Source organism: Gymnoscopelus microlampas (assembly GCF_963454915.1).
Source record: "Gymnoscopelus microlampas genome assembly, chromosome: 3".
In the NCBI taxonomy this organism is placed as follows: Eukaryota; Metazoa; Chordata; class Actinopteri; order Myctophiformes; family Myctophidae; genus Gymnoscopelus; species Gymnoscopelus microlampas.
Window position 1 is genome coordinate 6,267,380 of NC_139940.1, and position 20,390 is coordinate 6,287,769.

At 42.8% G+C, this 20,390-nt stretch overlaps 1 protein-coding gene across 1 annotated transcript; it reads right to left on the bottom strand.

The window, feature by feature from the left end:
- Positions 1–811: 811 nt before the first annotated feature.
- LOC311039495 (immunoglobulin superfamily DCC subclass member 3) lies at positions 812–19,918 on the bottom strand (the record flags this gene model as incomplete). Its single annotated transcript, XM_084049415.1, is given in 14 exon segments — positions 812–919; positions 1,580–1,718; positions 3,233–3,348; positions 4,224–4,247; positions 4,249–4,340; positions 5,097–5,285; positions 6,001–6,165; positions 7,620–7,870; positions 8,294–8,459; positions 16,781–16,939; positions 17,679–17,816; positions 18,918–19,048; positions 19,182–19,326; positions 19,672–19,918. Coding segments are annotated over 14 exon segments (2,055 nt in total). The 5' UTR covers positions 19,904–19,918.
- Positions 19,919–20,390: the final 472 nt, after the last annotated feature.

Sequence of the window (20,390 nt, forward strand, 5' to 3'; positions counted from 1 at the left end):
AGCTGACCAGCGGAATCCCTTTGGTACTGGCCTCAGAAGGTTCCAAGGGAACCGTCTATCTTGGACTAACTTCTCATGGACCTCTGAGCCCCCTGTCCACTGGTCAGACTGGCTGAAGGCCTCAGTGTCTCTGGGTTTGGCAGAAACTTGGAACTTGGCACCATTGGCGACAAACTCAAAAAAATGACTCAAACAGAACCGGGGGCAAAATATTTTGGTTTAACAAGGAACGTCTGTGGTGTTGGGGGTCCAACGCCTGATGCCTTCTACCACACAAGGAACAACATTTATTTGGCGTAATTTGTAAAACTAAATTGATATGAATTATGAAGACTGGAGGTTAATTTGAGTTATGATTTGCAGTGGTGCTTCATACTTCGCTGTAAACAAACAGCAACAGGAAGTAAACAAAGCTTAAATTAACATTCAAATGTCCATCTTTTATCCTTTTGCGGTAGAAGGCACTCTATGGACGTCCTCAGGCAAGTACATCATCATCTTCATCTTTTCATCGATACCCTCAAACTTATAATATTCTAATCTCATTCATTCCCTTTAGGCAGACTGGTTCTAAGGCTTTGGTTGGCAGGTTGGAGGGACTGCAGACCAGCTGGTTTGAGGGTAGTGGTGGTTGTAGACGGGGTGGGGGTAGGTTGGGATGTTTGGTGTGAGGGTGGGGGTAGGTAGGGGTGGTTGGAGAAAGGGAAGGGTTAGGTAGGGGTGTTTGGAGATAGGGTGGGGTTAGGTAGGGGTGTTTGGCGTCAGGTTTGGGGGTTAGGGTAGGGGTAGTGGGTGGTGTTTTGGTGCGGTGTTAGCCAGTGCCTGTGCCAGACTGCTGCTCCACCTGAATGTGGCAGTTGGAGGATGAGGGAGGGGCGGGGTCTCGTCCTACAACCATCGATGGAGCTGGAGCGCGTCTCTGTGGCGGGAGGAGTGAGACATGGTCAATACATGTGATACTAAATAATTAAGGTAGGGTAAGTGATATTTTTTGGTTAAAACAAAAAGTATTTTGTTAAACGTTTAAAGCACTATAGTCTGATAGTAATCATTGCTATAGAGTGTTTGTTCAGTAACAGGAGTCTCCCCGTCTCTCCAGCTCTTTAATAAACAGAAAATACATATTCCGGTAGATGTCAAAATCTCAGCCAATCAGGAGAAAGTACTCATTTTTAAGCTTCATTTTTATAGTGTTCCAGTTCCAATTTTGCCTGCTCATTTCTTAGTGTCATCACTTCCAATTTCACTTGTTTAATCTATATCCTGATTGAGTTCTCTATCCTGATTGGATAAAATTGGAAATGAAACTGAAACGAAAATGCATTTTCTGTTTTATAAAGAGCTGGAGAGACAAGGAGACTCATTTTACTGAACAAACACTTTATAGCAATGAGTACTATCAGAATATAGAGCTATTTAACACTTATTTTAACCAAAGAAAATCACTTACCCTACCTTTAACACTTAACTTGAGCATGAGTGAGTGAGTGAGTGAGTGAGTGAGTGAGTGAGTGAGTGAGTGAGTGAGTGAGTGAGTGAGTGAGTGTGTGTGTGTGTGTGTGTGTGTGTGAAAGCATACCTGTGCCATGAGTTCTATAGCTTCAGGTATATGTATGACACCCTCTTTAAGGGCCGCTGGTCTGTGTCCTAGGGGCCCTCCATTGCCTTCCTGTGACGGGGCCCAGCCATTCTGGGTTCCCTTCTTACAGAAGAGGAAACTGTGGAGAGACAGACACATGCGTATCAATGACAGACACATATCACTCCAACAGACCCACATGCGTCACTGTGTCACACAGACAGACAGACAGACAGACTGGCATGGTGCCCATGCCGCAGCACAGCCGTTGCCAATAACCACGGAGAGAGCACCCATCTTGTTTGTCATGTTTTATTGCTCAAATAAAGCTGTCCTCGTTAATTAACTTGTCATCGTTTGTTAACTGTCACCATGTTGCCCTTCACAGAGCGGCTGCATGCACACAGATGCACAGATCACTGGAGCAATGAGCTCATGATGTGTGAAATGTGTTGAAGTGTGCTGTTATTAATAACCTGGTTGACATGGTTTTTAGTCATTATTAATATATCTGTTGTGTTAAACACACTGCGATTACACATTAACACCTTAACCTGTTCAGTGTTCATTTTGACAGCAATTATCACTTTATTTATCCATGTATAGTATACAAAAAAAAGACATACATATTTGTACTGTACTCAACATATTGACAGCAAATTTTGATTTAGTTTTAGCCATACTGTAGGCATAGTCTTTTGAATAAAATTCCATTTCGTTTTAGTCACATTTTAGTCATCTGAAATGTTTTAGTTTTAGTATAGTTTTATACATCTTAAAATATAAAATATTATAAGATTTTAGTCAACTAAATCTACAGTTGATTTAGTCGACTAAAATGTATTTTGGCGGGCCGTGATGGCGTCGTAAAGCCTGATTTATACTGGCGGAAATAGCAGATCTACCGCCGGAACTAGCAGATCTACAAGCTCACAACGTGTTATACTGTAGATCCGCTATTGTGACACCCACGTGCAGCCAAGCATAAAATGACTTCTCAAGTTTTTTTTGTTGACAACATTGTCAATATATTTAGTCATAGTTTTAGTCATCATAGCTTTAGTTTTTATTTAGTTTTTGTCAGTGAAAAAGTTAGTTCATAGTTTTAGTCAACGAAATTAACACTGACCTGTTTAACATAATGATGCCATGAGTTTTTTTTAAATAATTTTTGTATCCCTCGATTTTGTAACCCTTTTTTCACCCGGTGCCAATTTGCTAAGTGATCCTGGGCGCTACACTCCCCCCACCAGCCTAGGGAGGACAGGGCCGAGCTCATGCCTCCTTCAATGCATGAGAGCCAACTGACCTTCTTGTCACCTGACAGGGGGGAGTTTCCCTGGCTGGACGTAGCGCGTGGAAGGAACACGTTATTCCAACCAGTTCCCTTCCCCTCCATCAGGCGCCCCGGCTGACCAGGGGGAGGCAGTATAGTGACCAGGATTACTACATGTTTTTATGAGGGTATTAACTACCCTAGGAGACACGGGGAGAACATGCAAACTCCACACAGAGTGGGCGCCATGAGGGTTTTTATAAACAGACAATGATCTCATTATGATTGATGATGATGATGATGATGATGATGATGATGATGATGATGATGATGATGATGATGATGATGATGACGACGACGACGGACGATGATCGTACCTTCGTCTGTAACCGAATATGAGGAAGAGGAGACAGCAGATGATGCAGGCCATGGAGATGTGAACTCCAATCACCACACCTGTTATTGATCCATCGTTGCCCTGATCACAGTTACACTGACCACCTGAACAATAACAAATACACACATCAGATACATAGGTATTATTTTCTGTTTGTTTGTTTGTTTGTTGGGGGGGGCGCAGTTTATGCCTAGATAGGAGAGTAGGAGAGACAGACAATAGCATAGAGGGACTGAGGGAGATAGTGTAGGAGAGACAGACAATAGGAAAGCTGAGAGACAGACAGCGTAGGAGAGACAGACAATAGCACAGCTGAGAGACAGACAGCGTAGGAGAGACAGACAATAGCACAGCTGAGAGGGAGACAGTGTAGGAGAGACAGACAGTAGCACAGCTGAGAGACAGACAGTGTAGGAGAGACAGACAGTAGCACAGCTGAGAGACAGACAGCGTAGGAGAGACAGACAGTAGCACAGCTGAGAGGGAGACAGGGTAGGAGAGACAGACAATAGGAAAGCTGAGAGACAGACAGTGTAGGAGAGACAGACAGTAGCACAGCTGAGAGGGAGACAGTGTAGGAGAGACAGTCAATAGGAAAGCTGAGAGACAGACAGTGTAGGAGAGACAGACAATAGGAAAGCTGAGAGACAGACAGTGTAGGAGAGACAGACAGTAGCACAGCTGAGAGGGAGACAGTGTAGGAGAGACAGTCAATAGGAAAGCTGAGAGGGAGACAGATTAGGAGAGACAGACAATAGGAAAGCAGAGAGGGAGACAGTGTAGGAGAGACAGCCAATAGGAAAGCTGAGAGGGAGACAGATTAGGAGAGACAGACACAGCTGAGAGGGAGACAGTGTAGGAGAGACAGCCAATAGGAAAGCTGAGAGACAGACAGCGTAGGAGAGACAGCCAATAGGAAAGCTGAGAGTGAGACAGCGTAGGAGAGAAGGTTCTGGAGGAGGTGGTCTTACCTCCATTGTTTTGGTCACTGGTTCCAGTGTCGGCCAGGGAGACCAGTCGGGTGGTGGGGGCACCGTCTCCGTTCCCGTTGAACGCTAGCAGTTTCAGCTCGTATATAGCAGCCGGCTCTGCAGGGAAAACATTGTTATGAGTTCATTAATTTGTAACATCAATGAATCAATGAATGTTCCATAATCTGCGTTCATTTAATTCAAATATTTGAAACATTTCTATATTTTCTATCAACCAAATGATCAAAGTATGTTTCATGCTCTCATAATATCATAACAATATTAAAAATATGCTACTCATACTCAACACTTTTCAAAACAAAAGCTTCAAAGTGCTTCACAACAAACAGATAAAAGAAATGAAAAACAACTACACAACTTGAAATAAATAAGAAATAAATAAAGCGCAAATAAATCAATAGTTTATAGTTTTATTTTTACTTTATTTTGTGAGCTCTTGTCAACTGAATATCCTGATACGAAAATACCTTTGTATATTAAAAATAGACTTTCAAACGTGATTTAAAAGAAGAAGCCTAGTCACATTTAGACCTCAACTTGAACTGAGGAACAGCTGTCAAGCTGTCAGGTGAAAATACAGCTACTGTAGACACCACTGAAGGGCTTTATAAGATCAAATACGTTATGAAACAGAGAAGCTAAAGCCTAATGTATACTCCGCAAGTCCTCATGACAACAGTGTTGCTTGCTGACACAGATCATCAACATGTCATGATGCGTTGTTAGCTTTTAGAGCTGTTCTTGTCAGCAAGAAATGGAGCATAAATGTAACTTAAAATAGAGGTAATATGATGATACTAGCACACTAATAGTATAGTTAGAATAGAATAGAATAGAATAGAATAGACTTACCAAGGTGTGAGATGGTGTGTGTGTTGATCTGTCCTGGGAACGTCTCCTCTCCCTGGAAGTCTGCGTGGGGAACCCCGCGGTATCCCAGTCTGAAGCCCTCCACCTTCCCTGGTTTACTGGGAAGCTCCCAGTACACCTGCATGGCAGTCTGGTTCAACACCTTAGTGAAGAAACTGGGAGCGGACGGCACTAGAGGGACGGAAGGACAGAAAGACAGACAGACAGACATGTGGGTTTTAATAAACAGACAGAAGCTTTATGAACTGACCGTGATTTTATTTATTAGTGGTGATTTTTAGTACTGTAGTATGTTAGCATTCTTTTAACTAGGAGTTGTTTTAGATTATAGTAAGCCAGTGGAACAAAATGTCCTTTTTATTTCGCAATTACGCATTTCATGTATTGTTGAATGACAATAAGGCTATCTATCTATCTATCTATCTATCTATCTATCTATCTATCTATCTATCTACAGTATCTATCTATCTAAATACATGTATAATCAAACACATTGTGTTTCTTTGAAGACTAAATACATTTATAATCAAAACAATCAGCCGTTTGGCTGTTGACTGGCTGACCAAAAAGATAAAAAAACATCAGATTTTATTGTAACTAAGGAGGTGAGGAAGGGAGGAGGTGATTCAGTAGGAGCTAGGAAAGGAGGAGATTATACTAAGAAGGTGAGGAGGTGAGGGGTGTATTTAATATGTATGCCTCAACATTTATAAAATGTAAAAAAAAATGTACTCTATATGGAAATATGTTTAGCAATCAAAATACAGTATATATTTCTTAGATAATTATAGTTAGGCTCACATATTACTGATCATTTTCAAACAACATTTTGACATCATTTCTTTTGAGCTCTGTCTCCTGTGTTAAATTTCCAGAGGTGACCTACCGCCCCCTAGTGTTGTGGCGATGACAGTGCTGGACTGCTGGCTGGCTCCCAGTGGGGAGTAGGCCTTCAGGTAGATGGAGTAGGTGGTGGCCGCTTCCAGGGTGGAGAATTCATGTTGGAATGTGTCCTTACTGACGGCCTCCTGCAGCTCTTTGCTGTCTGGTTCTGTACAGGAAGCAGATGGGTCAGGTGTCAGGGAACAAATACATACGAGTGCAACAACACACTATAACACCACAACAACACACTATAACACCACAACACACACTATAACACCACAACACACACAATAACACCACAACACACACAATAGGATAAACCTGAAAATGTATTTTCTGTTTACTAAAGCAGTGGTTTTCAACCAGTGGTCCAGGGACCACCAGTGGTCCTTGAGGGGTTTCCAGGGGGTCCCCAGCCAAATGAATAGTTAGGAACCAAATTGACCCTTATATGTGTCTGTAACTCTGAGAGTGTACAAATGGAACCAAATGGACCCGTTAGGGTCCATTTGGTTCCATTTGTACACTCTCAGAGTTAAATGAACACTAATGATGATGATACAGTGTAGATTAAGACCCCCAAGAAATCAAAATGGTTGAGTCCCTGGCATATCTTTTCAAATGGGGGTCCGTGGGCTAATATGTGTCAATTTGGGGGTCCTTCACATGGAAAAGGTTGAAAACCACTGTACTAAAGAACTGGAGAGACTGAGAGATGCATGCTAGTAACTCAACAAACACTCAATAGCAATGATTACTATCAGAATATAGAGCTATTTAACGTTTATCGGGCGGCAGGGGCTCAGGAGGAAGACAGAGCGTTGGGCTTGGGAATCGGAAGGTTGCCGGTTTGATCCTCGGCTCCCCCTGGATTCGTGTGAAAGTGCCCTTGAGCAAGTCACTTAACCCCTAAACTGCCCCCAATGAGCAGGTTAATGCCTCGTTTCCCTCTGCCATGTGAGTGTGAATGCCTGAATGTAATGCAAATTGTGAAGCGCTTTGGAGAAAGGTGCTATATAAATGTACCATTTAAAATTCCCCCCCAACATCCCTGAATTCTAACCTCATTATAAGATATCTTAACTTCGGTCTCTACACAGTTAAAAAAAATACCCTTACAGGGTAACATGTACACAATCTTCAGAGATAAATTAACACACAAAAGATTTCACTGTGTGTTTTCTACGGCATATAAAATATCAACAACAGTATGGCCCGACCTTAAAGGAGGAGTTCACCCAAAAAATTACTTATTTTCTATCAATTACACACCCCATGAAGCCTTGATTTCATGGATTTATTTTTGTTTTTGTGGCATTCCTAAGACAATAATTTGATGACCGTGTGTATTTCCGGTAGGAGACACAAATAATCTACTTTGTGTCTCCTACCGGATACATTAGCCGGTACGAGACGGGAATCAAATTATTAGATTAGGAATGCGACAAAAACAAAAAATAATCCATGGATTCAAGGCTTCATAGGGTGTGCAATTGATAGAAAATAAGTCATTTTTTGGGTGAACTCCTCCTTTAAGGGATTAATAACACTTATGGCACATTCTTTCTTTGACAAATTATTTCACTGTGTACTTTCTATATATAATTCTGTCCAACCGACCTCCCAGCATCCGGATGTGCAGCACGTAGCCAATGATGTGCTCCGACAGCTCGGGGGCGGGATGGTCCCAGCTCAGCTGCAGGCCCGTGGAGGAGAGGGGCGTGGCCTTCAGGTTGGCGGGGGACTGTGGGAGCAGGGTGGACTGTGAGATGGCCAGGCGGGCAGAGGCCTGGTTGGTGCCGGCGCTGTTCTCAGCGATGCACTGGTAGATGGCCTCGTCTTCGGCCTTGATCTTCGTTATGGCCAGAGTCCTGTAGACGGAGACAAGGAGTCAGGCTAGATCGTTGAAAGGACATTTGGAAGCTTAGGATAGATTACAGTTACAACATGACTTGTTTGTTCATGAGCAGTGGTGGGAAAAGTACTCAAATGTTTTACTTGAGTAAAAGTATCAATACTGCAATGTAGACGTAAAAAGTCCGGAATTCAACATTTCCTTGAGTAAAAGTACAAAGGTATTGGTATAAAAATGTACTTAAAGTACCAAAGGTAAAAGCACTAAAATGTTTGAAAATAGCCGATCTACAAGCTCACAATGCGTCGCGATAGATCGGCTATAAATGACTGGAGGCAGAGATGTAGTTTACCCTGAAATTCCCAACAGGGTCGCTACAATATATTGTATATGGAATTTGGGAGAAATGAGGATAATGATGAAGCTTGTCTGTGCGTACGTGTTGCCGTTGGTGAGCTTCACGTTGTCTCCTGGAGTCAGGATCTTTCCGTTCTTCAGCCAGATGAGGTGAGGCTCCGGGACGCCCTGTGCTGTGCAGGTAAACACAGCACTGCCCCCTGCAGGCCTGGAGACAGACTGGGGCCACTGCTGGAACTCTGGGGGGGCTGGGGGGAGGGGGATAGAGAGAGAGAGAGAGAGAGAGAGAGAGAGAGAGAGAGAGAGAGAGAGAGAGGATTTAACTTTCAACAACATTTCAAGGACCACCACTTTGGTATGCATTCGGCTACGGACCCCCATAACTCTCAGAGTTACAGTCCTGTAAGGGTCCATTTGGTTGTTACTAACTGTCCTAACTGTTGTCCTAACTGTCAGTAATTTACTTGGGGACCCCTTGGAACCCCCTCAAGGGCCCCTGGGGGTCCCCAAACCCCCTAAACCTCTGGACTACAATGACCTACAAAGCCTACAAAGTGCAGTAAACTATGTAAACAATTAAACGGATGAGAAAAAGGCTTTAAAGTGTTTCAATTGACCAGCCAAATATATGTATTATATATTAGGTTACATAGGTTATATGTATATACTGTAAGTCAGGGGTTTTCAACAGGGGGTCCGGGACCCCTAGGGGGTCCTCAGAGTTACTACAGGGGGTCCGCCAAATCTTTGTGATTTTTACATTAACCACTTCAACGAAGCATCCCTATTCTGAGGAGAACTTTAGCCAAAATAGCAGATCTACAAGCACACAACGCCTCGCGCTGCGAGGCGTTGTGCGCTTGTAGATCTGCTATTTTCGGCAAAGAGGTTTGGTGTAGGGGGGGGAAAAGAGCAGACCAAGTACAGAGTGGGTCAAGTTTACTTAGTATGGACGGTTTATGTGCAGGTTAAAAGTCTGAAAACACACGTTAACATGAATCCAACACTGATGACAGTGTCTGTCAAACAAGTCTATGAAGCTATCTATGAAATCTATGAAAAGATTATATTCTATACAATATATATTGGGGGTCCCTACTTTATGTCTCTCTCTCAGCCAAGGGGTCCTTGGCCTGAAAACGTTGGAGACCCCTGCTGTAAGTGATACAGCATTCATTGTATATCTGTTCTTGTTTACACCCCCAAATCATGAAGGCTAAGTTGACCTTTGAGATGATGCTTGTAATGCAGCTGCAGCACTCTGTTCTGTTGATGTCATTTCCTACAGCAGTCAGTAGAGGGCGGCAGAGACATCCAGGTCTCACTAGCAGGACTACTATATTTAAAAGGACTGACAATAGTTGATGTGGTTTAATATAAAAAGTGTTCTAATGTTCTGTGTGTCGACGGCGTTCTGTAATAACACCATCACAACAGTCTGACAACACAAACAAACAGCAACAGAACCTAGAAGAGAAGAGAAGAGAAGAGAAGAGAAGAGAAGAGAAGAGAAGAGAAGAGAAGAGAAGAGAAGAGAAGAGAAGAGAAGAGAAGAGGACAGGTGCTGTCTCGCCACCCCATCATCTCCATAGCAACACAATAGCGCATGAGTGTGTGAAGCCCCTCCCCTCTGTCTCCAGCGTGTCATTGTCATCTCCCTGGGAATGAACCCGGGGAGGGGGGAGGGAGGGACAAGGGTCAAAGGGCAAGGGGGCAGAGGGGGGGTGTGCACTTGAAAAGGGTGCCATTAATCAGTGTGTGTGTGTGTGTGTGTGTGTGTGTGTGTGTGTGTGTGTGTGTGTGTGTGTGTGTGTGTGTGTGTGTGTGGGGGGGGGGGGGCCTCTGTGACTTTCATTAAGAGAAAAGCAGTGATATAAAAGTTGAGGTGGTGAGGGGGTCCAATCCACACACACACACACACACACACACACACACACACACACACACACACACACACACACACACACACACACACACACACACACACACACACACACACACACACAGTGTGACTGAAATGTTGTTGCCATGTTTGATAGTATATTGTGCGTTAGTGTGTGTGTGTGTGTGTGTGTGTGTGTGTGTGTATATTATGTGGTTTATCAGCCATTTCAAGGGAGAGCTGTTATAGGTCTAAAGTGAACCAACGAGATAACATGTTTATTTGTTTACATATTTTTGTTTGCCTCTCTCCTCCCAGCATCTAACTCAGTTAGACCAGTCAGAATGGCACCACTTATACTGGTTCATCTAAAATCTCACATTTGTCTATCGTTCCTGACAGTCTGTGTGCTTTTCACTTCAACTCAAGCTGCCGAGATGAAATCGAGTTAGCTTAATTGTGTGTGTTGGGGGTGGGGGTGGAGGTGGGGGGGGCTACTTCACACCAGAGAAGAGTTTTCCATTGTTAGAATGAACTGTGTTTGTGCGCGCATCTGTCCTCACGTCACACTTGAACTTGAGACAGATCATTATTTTGGCAGTCTAGTCGCCAACCACAATGCAAACACACTGCGTCCACCCCTAAAAACATCACAACCACACTAAACTAGCACTGAACAATTCATTGAAAAAATGATCAAAATCGCAATATGAACTTCTGCCATTTCCAAATCGCAGAGGCTGCAATTAATTTCATTACATAGACTTCTAAACACAGTGTTCTAGTGTTTAAGTAATATTTGTTCCATGAATCAAGTACAATACTCATTTCACCCTAAAAAGAATCACCTTCAAAACAACCCTTTTTTGCACGTTTAGCTCACTGTCTAGAAGTCACATTCATACTACATATATATATATCTATACATACTGCATATACTTTACATTACTGCTGACAATTTTCCATTGTCTTGACCTTCCAAGAAGCCAGTGGTTTCCATTAATTTTAGCATGGTATGAAAATGCACTTACAGAGACTTGGAACTTGCTTGAGATATGAGGTATTACAACACAGTGAACTTTAAGTCACCTTTACTGCTGTCAAAGTAATGGCGTGGATTGATTTGAATGTGTCTTGGCAAAAATCGTCCATGGAGAAAAGCTGGTTTCATGAATGAAATTCAGATGTGCATGATTTCCTCATGGTGATGTGAATATTAGGTGTAGAAGCAGATAATTTTAAAGTGGGCTTACCGTATCACCTACGTACAATAACTGCACGGTCAAACAGCAGTGAGGAGCTAGAGCTGCTTAGAGTGAGCTCAGCTGAGCTCGTTTACATCCAGTTGTTGGTATTTAGCTGTTATGTGGAAGATGTTTGATGCATGTTGGAATTGGCTCTATGCACAGCAGCCCTATTGTAAGACATTCACAGGTGTTACCAATGATACTAATGAAGGCTCTGTTCCATTCTGGTCAGACAGAGTCAGGGTGCTGGTATTGTGCACGTTGGCTCACTGGAAACACTCCCAAATGTCCCTTTACGGGTGTGTAACTCTGAGAGTGTAGAAATGGAACCAAATGGACCCTTACGGGTCCATTTGGTTCCATTTCTACACTCTCAGAGTTATGGGGGTTGTGGAAAAAAATGAGAGCCACTGTGCTACACTAAACGGAACAGAGCATTCATTAGTATCATTGGTAACACCTGTGAAGGAAGTGATAATATGGCTGCTGTGCATAGAGCCTATTGGGCAATATTGTGACGATAACTTTTCAACAATTGTGTGGCGTTGTGAGATTGTAGATCTGCTAGTTCCACTATTTTCAACGAGAAAAACTTAAAAGACATCACTTATGCCATATGCTATCTAGTCTCAAATCACAATATCCATATAACATCTATATACTTCCCAGACGTGTCTGTCCTGAACAAACGCACGGAACACATCCTATGTCGCTACAAGAAATGTTTCTTTCACACCCGTTGTTTCACATATTTAGCAAAATCCGTGCTTTTGAAAGAGCAACTGAATATTGATGAGCAAAAGAAGTTGTCCGAGAGCCCCCCCTGTCTGTGAACTTGAATGCCATAGTGACGCCATTAGCATACGCGGTACCATGTGACGTGTGATTGGGTTTGTTCACACAATGATAATAGTGTGATATGTTTACCATGTGAAGTCTTCAGTCTAAACAGATGCAGAGTAGGGTGCTAATATGTGCATATCTCCCTGGGAAACAGCAGGCCCTCCCCTCGCAGACACAGAGCCGGTGTGTGTGTTGTAAGACACTGACCCCCCCGTCCCCGTCTGTCTGCCTCTACATGACCCTCGACCCCTGAACTTGGCCTTGCCTCTGTCTGCGGCTGGCAGCTGGGACAGGGACAAGTGCTGTGCCGTGAGCCAGGGGTCTCTGTCTGTCCATCCGTCCGTCCATCCGTCTGTCTGTCTGTCTACCTGTCTGTCTTTAAAGGAGCATATTGTACCATCCTTTTTTTTAATTCGATCCTTTGTCACTGTTACTTTGATTGGATTCATTCCTCAAAAAAGAAAAAAAAAACATTTTGAAAACTTCTTTGTTATGTTTGTCTATTCAAAATTGTTATTGATGGCCGATGCTGCTCAAACCATGATCTTAAAACACTTGAGCCCTATTTACACTTTGTCATATGACTGTGTCTCATGAAAATAGCAACATTGCACATCTACAAGCTCACTGTGACCTTTTAGATCAGCCATGTTTTTGACAAAATTAACCTACAGTATATTCTATGCTCACAATTTCGGACGCTAGTGGTTAAACACCTAAAAATCACACCAATCCTTATACCACACTTCATCAAAATGTTGCATTAGATTTAAAATGTTAGGTCCCTTGTACCATATGTCCTATACGCATGTGTGAATGGAACTGGGGGTGGTGGTGGTGGTGGGGGGGGATAAGCATATGGCACAATGGACCTAAATTAAAAAATCTAAGTGAAAACACCAAAAATCAGAATGTCATTTTGATGTGGTTAGTTTCATGTGATTTTGAGGTGTTTAGGATGTGTTTCTGAGGCATCAGACTTCAATAATCCTCATGAGTATGCCCACATATCTCAATATTAAAAAAATATATTTAAAAAACTAAAAACTAAAATGGTTTTGATGAATTAAACCTTATGTAAGGTTGACAAAGTACCCACATGTCAAAATTGACTGCAGTTGCCTCTCTTATCTAGACTCCAACAACTGTAATGATCATATCCTCGATCAGTGACAATTAAGGAGTCCAGGGATCAGATCCTAGATCAGTCACATTACAATCAACCAATAGTAAGCAGTACATTCTCTAGCCAAACCTCTAGCCAAGTCAAAAACCTTGGTGTAGTCATGGACTCAGACCTAAACTTAAACAGCCACATTAACACAATCACTTAAGTCAGCCTACTATTACTGTACCTAAAAATACAGCACGAGTTAAAGGACTTATGTCTCAAACGTGTCCATGCATTCATCTTCAGTAGACTTGACTACTGTAACGGTACAGGTCTCCCTAGAAAATCTATCAGACGACTGCAGTTGATTCGGAACGCTGCTGCTGTTCATATCATGAACCATCCAGACCTCTCAGGTCATCTGAGAAAGGTCTGCTTTCTGTCCCTAAAACCATAAATAAACGTGGGGAAGCAGCATTTAGTTTTTATGCACCACGTATCTGGAACAAACACCCAAAAAACTGCAGGTCTGCTGCCACACTTATTTCTTTTAAAACACAACTAAAGACCTCTCTGTTTGCTGCTTCCTTTTGAGTTATTTTCTTTTTCTCTTTTCTTTTCTCTTCTGCACTGTAACTGTATCGGTACATATTTTACTCCTTTAGTTTTATGCATCCTAATGGCATTTTATAATTGTGTTTCCTATGCTTGATGTTCTGTGTAAAGCACATTGAATTGCCTTGTTGTTGAAACATGCAATACAAATAAAACTGCCTTGCCTTACAAGGAGCAGATAGATCAGCAGTAGCTTGGTTGTTAGAGGTAAGAGAAAGATGATCATTCCCCCCCCCCCTACTCTTCATAGTGACATCACATCCTATCTTTTCATAATAGGTCTATTACCTCGACATTCTAGCCCCTCCCCTATCTCCCATGATCCTCTGCTGCATCGTGTCCTGAGGGCCTCCTGGGACAGGGTTCAGGTGCCGGGGGTCAGGAGGTGATTCTTCACCCTGACACACAGAATGATTGCTCTCCATGCTTGTTCCTCTCTCTCATCCTCCCTTTGTCTCTTCTCTCTCTGTTTCTGTCCCTTTGTCCATCTTTTGGACTTATTATCAGTCTTACAGTTTGATGTTTTTTTTACCACTTAAGCCCTATACTTAATACTCATACGACAGATAGTGAAATTAGCCCGATCTACAAGCTCACAACTCGGGTAGACTTGCTATTTCTGCTATTTTTCAAAATGTTGAAAAGCTTAGATATGTTCCAAACTCTTTACTTTTTGAAGATTTTCACATAAATACAATAATTACTTTACCCCAAATACAGACACCAGGTTGAACGCTTAAGAAAAGTGGATGATACTGTTACACCGCAAATCCTGTTCAATGTTAATTTAACTGCAAATGTAACACATTCGTACCCTATTCAGAGTTAAATTAACGCCAAGGATTTGTACTGTGTATAAAGTGTCCCTAGATAAATACACTTCAGTGTTAACTTCAGTTCAACTGAGATGAAATACGCAATACTTGAAATAAAAGAGACTGAACTAGTCATTTAGTTTGACAGTCTGCTGCAAATCACGTGCAACCAAACTGCTGGGTTGAATCCATTTTTGAGAAGAGCTTCTAACATAAGACAAACGCTTCTAGCATTCTAGATATGGAGAAGAGAATTAGAGATCTATTCACCACACGGCCAACCTCAACTGACCTGCATCAATATTAAGCACACGCACACGCACACGCACACACACACACACACACACACACACACACACACACACACACACACACACACACACACACACACACACACACACACACACACACACACAATGCCCCAGGACACCTTACACAGGGGTCAGGGGTCACAGAATTGTGCATGTGACCTTTAGGGTCATGATCAAATCCAGTAGAGGTTAATCTAATCTGACCCCTCTCTCTCTCACACACACACACACACACACACACACACACACACACACACACACACACACACACACACACACACACACACACACACACACACACATCGAGACCGCTATCAGCACATTAATCCATCGTTCGCTCCACCGCTCTCTCTCTCTCTCTCATCACCTTATCATTCAAATACACACCTCCCTCCATCCATTCTCTCTCTCTCTCTCCCCCCAGCCCACTCTCCCCAGGGTACCAGCTGACCTGCAGGATGGGGGGTAGGTTTGTAGGGTTGTGCAGGGTGGGGGGTGGGTGGGAGTAGGTTAAGTTTAAGGTTAAGGTTTAAGGTTTTTAACATATGGTGGTCGGTGACCAGACATCCCGGTTTGCCAGAATTGTCCTTTCTCTAAAACAGTGGTTTTCAACCTTTTTCGCAACAAGGACCCCAAATTGACACATTATTAGCCCAGGGACCACCATTTGAAAAGATGTGCCAGGGACTCAACCATTTTGATTTCTTGGGGGTCCCAATCTACACTGTATCATCATCATCAGTGTTCATTTAACTCTGAGAGTGTACAAATGGAACCAAATGGACCCGTTAGGGTCCATTTGGTTCCATTTGTACACTCTGACCCTGCGTTTTAACAGCGGGCAACTCCGGGCGATGCCGGGCGATATCGCCCAAAAAGATAAAGAAAATCCATCTTTCATCGCCCCCCGCCCACTTCGCCCGATCGCCGGCTCTCATAGACTTTCATTATATTTTTGGGCGACGTCGCCCAGAGTTGCCCGCTGTTAAAACGTACCGTCAGAGTTATAGACATTTAAGGGTAAATTTGGTTCCTATTCATTTGGCTGTGGACCCCCTGGAAACCCCTCAAGGACCACTGGTGGTCCCCGGACCACTGGTTGAGAACCACTGCTCTAAAACACTAAAATGTCCCGTTTTCAACATTCACTGGCAAAATTGTACCGGTTTAGTTTTTTTGAGTGCTTACTGCTTACATAGATGTGTATCACTCATGTTGTGTTCTGTTGAAAGGTGAAGTTACTAGCTATGGTCAGTGCTCAAATATTTGTCTACCATGCAGATGAAAACACAAGGTAAAGATTTTAAGGCAAACAATGTCAAAGAAATTGTCAAAAGCAGTGAAAAATTGCAGATGTACAAGCTCACAACGCAACGTGTCGCGAGCTGTACTGAGTCCACTGTATGAGCTATAAGCTATGAGCTTGTAGAGCGTCTATTTTAGCTGTCGTTGAAATCAGTTTTAAGTGGTTATATGGGCTTGTTTTTTTGTTTGGGTTTTGTTGAAAATAATGGTCACCCTAGTTAAAGGGTCAGGGTCCAGCTGGGGGGAGGATGTATAGGGTTGTGTCCAGGGTGGGTTGGGTGGAGTTAGATGGATGGAGGAGGTCTCTAACCTGATTAGCAGCTGAGTGTGTGTGTGTGTGTGTGTGTGTGTGTGTGTGTGTGTGTGTGTGTGTGTGTGTGTGTGCGTGCGTGTGCGTGTGCGTGTGTGTGTGTGTGCGCGCGCGTGTGCGTGTGTCTCACCTTGTACAACCAGTCGTCCCAGGGCGGTTCTTCTCATTCTGGTCCCCGGTCTGTTAGCAGAACACACGTAGACTCCAGAATGCTGCAGCGTAGCGTCACTGATCATCAGGTTCCCTGTTCCCAACACCTGGATGCCCTCAACACCGATAGAGCGACCATCTACACACACACACACACACACACACACACACACACACACACACACACACACACACACACACACACACACACACACACACACACACACACACACACACATCAAAATAAAATTAACAACATGAACCCTTCCATCCCTATTCTGGGGCAAACACGCTCACAAAAACGCAGTGTGAGCGTGTACAGTAGATCGGCTGTTTTCCATGAAGAGATTTTGTCTACTCTAGAGGGAAATAGTAGTGGACCTAGTATAGAGCCCTGAGGGACCCCGGTCAAGTAATTATGTAGGATAAGAGTGGTTAAATCTATAATACTACTATGGCCTATAGGCCTGATGATCCATCTTTCAGGAGGCTAAAGGTGATCACAGCCTTCAGTTTTTTTTCTTTTTTCCCTTTTTCTACTCTGTACATATAGCGTTTTATATGTTGTTGATGATATTGTATTTTGGTGTTATTTTGTATGCTATGTTGATGAATTGAGTACATAAGACCACAATGGAAACAAAGGACTTTTTTTGTGTTTAGCTCAAATGTCTGACTGACTATTACAAGTAGTTGAGTTTACCATATCTAAAATGAAATAGCACCACATCTGATTGTCAAAAGATATAAATATGAACACAATGCTATTTCTGCGTGTGACGTATGCAGTATATCTTTATACTATAAATACTGTATATTATTGATAGTATATGAATAGTATATTAATATAACATATTTCTTTGTGGTGTTAGTCTTACCAAGGCGGCTCCAGGACACGATGGGTCTGGGGTTGCCCGTGGCGATGCATTCCAAGATGGCGGTCTGGTGAACAGTGATGGTGATGTTCTGAGGTCCTGACAGGATGACTGGCTCCTTATACAGCCTCGATCCTGCCACTGATAGACAGACAGACAGAGAGACAGACAAAATACTTCAAAAACGTAAATGAAGTCCACGATCACAACACCAGAGGCAGCTCCACGGATCATGTTCAACCCAGATTTGGCTTAACAAAGGGAATGATCTCGTTCTCCTGCTATACAACAAAAATGTGGAATGCCCTACCAAAAGGAGTGTAAAACCCTACTCACTTTCAAAACTACCCTAAAGAAAAAGTCTTAACCTCTTCACCCATTTTCATTTTTTACCGGTGACATCATCGGTAGGCAGGTTTGGTCATTTCAAACAAGATTGCAAAACTATATTACATTTTTTCATGAATGCAACAACAATGGCTATTATTTCAGCATGCTAACTTTCAAGGAAGAGAAAAGGCTGTAGTTTCTGTTAGCGTGGAATCCCCATCGATGAAGTCATTGGTAGGCAGGTTTTCTGAACTGTCCACAGCCCTCCTCTGAGACACAGAGGGAAATTGTGCCATCTTATGATGAGAACTAGTGAGAACCAATTATACAAAGATGAGGTTGAAAATGGGTGAAGTGCTCCTTTAACATTTGTGGTCGAGAGTAAACAAAAACATGAGTGACAAGTAAAAGACAGACAGCACAGATCTGGAGTACAGGATATGAAGACACTCTTTCTTCTGTGACTACTCTATTTTTCTTTCTTTCTTTCTTTCTTTCTTTCTTACAAGCAGTGGTGGAAAAAGTACGCAAATTCTTTACTTAAGTAAAAGTACCAATACTGCCAATACTACTAATATGCGACGCGTTGTGAGCTTGTAGATCGGCTATTTTCAAATAGCTTAGGTATAAAACAGGGCTAAAGTGGTTAATGTATGTTTTATAATATAATAATTTATATTTGAAAAGTAACTGTAGTAACTAAAGTTTTCAAATAATTGTTGTGGAGTAAAAGTACAATATTAGCCTCTGAGATGTAGGGGAGTAGAAGTAAAAGTATTGGAAATTGGAAATACTCAAGTAAAGTACAAATACCTCAACATTGTACTTAAGCACAGTAAATGTACTTAGTTACTTTCCACCACTGCTTACCAGTGACAGGCTGTACCCTGGTATACTGGTTAAAGGTCTTACCGGTAACAGTTAGCAGTGCTTCGTGGCTGTAGCGGGTGTTAGCAATGTTGTTGGCCACGCAGCGATAGAACCCACTGTCTGCTCTCTTCACACCCGTTATCTGGAGGATTCCTGTTGGCAGGAGGGTACACCTGCAGAGAGAGAGAGAGAGAGGATCACCACGGGTCAACGGTGTGTGTGTGTGTGTGTGTGTGTGTGTGTGTGTGTGTGTGTGTGTGTGTGTGTGTGTGTGTGCGTGCGTGCGTGCGTGCGTGTGTGTGTTACCTGCTGCCGTCAGTATTAAGCGCTGTTTTGTTTCGTTCCCAGGTGATGTTGGCTTCAGGGATTGCGTTCACTTGACAGGTGAGTCTGGCCACACCCCCTTCATCTACAGTCATGGATTCTGGATGAGTCTGGAACTTAGGAAGAGCTACGGAGAGAGAGAGAGAGAGAGAGAGAGAGAGAGAGAGAGAGAGAGAGAGAGAGAGACAGAGAGAGAGAGAGAGAGAGAGAGTTATCATTTAGTCACAAGCTCTTATTGTTAATACTTTTCATCGATTTAACATTTATAAAACCCAGAGACACCACTTCCATTTCACGCATTTTTTTCCCCTCAAAAATAGCAGATCTACATGCTCACAACGTGTAACGATGCAATGCATTGTGAGCTTGCAGATCGGTTATCAACACTGTAGTATGATGAAGTAGAGATTTATTTAAAAAATATATGTAATACTAATAATATAATAATAGTCTAATACTAATAAAAACTTACATGCTAGCTGTACTCTAGCCTTGCGGCTGATTAGCATCCCGTAGCGGTTCTGCGCGGCACATTCGTATTCTCCCGCGTCCGTCTCGTTGGTCTCTCTCCTCTTGCTGAAGCTCTTGATCCACAGCGTCCCATTGGCCAGCACGGCCGCCCTGGTGCCGGTCGACACGGGAACGCCGTTCCGTCGCCAGGTGACCACGATAGGCCCCTCCCCTTCCACCTGACAGTCCAGCATCAGGGGGCGGTCCCTCACGGCGATGACGTCCTCCGGTTCTTTGAGGAAGGCCAGCTCTGAGGCTTCGCCCACGACTGGGAGAAAAAGAACGAGAGAGGAAGAGGAAGAGGAAGAGGAAGGACACGTTCAAGAATCATTTCACCAGGAAACACAAATCGCACAAATCCTATTCTGAATAGTAGGGGTGGAAAATAAAATCGATTCATAGATGAATTGGGATTCTGACATGGACGATTATGAATCGATTCATAAATGTCAAAAATCAATTATTAAAAAAAAAATATATATATAAAAATGGGAGATTTTTTTTCATCATATTGCTAATTGCACAGAGCAGCAGCCATATTTTGGTTGGTTATCAGAATATTGAGAAGCCTTTGTTATAAGTCAGTACTATTTTACAAAAAGGACTTTTTTTTCTGGTAGGTTTTCTGCAATTGTTGATGTTGGCAAATATAACCTTCCAGCTGGCAGTGACACATCTCTT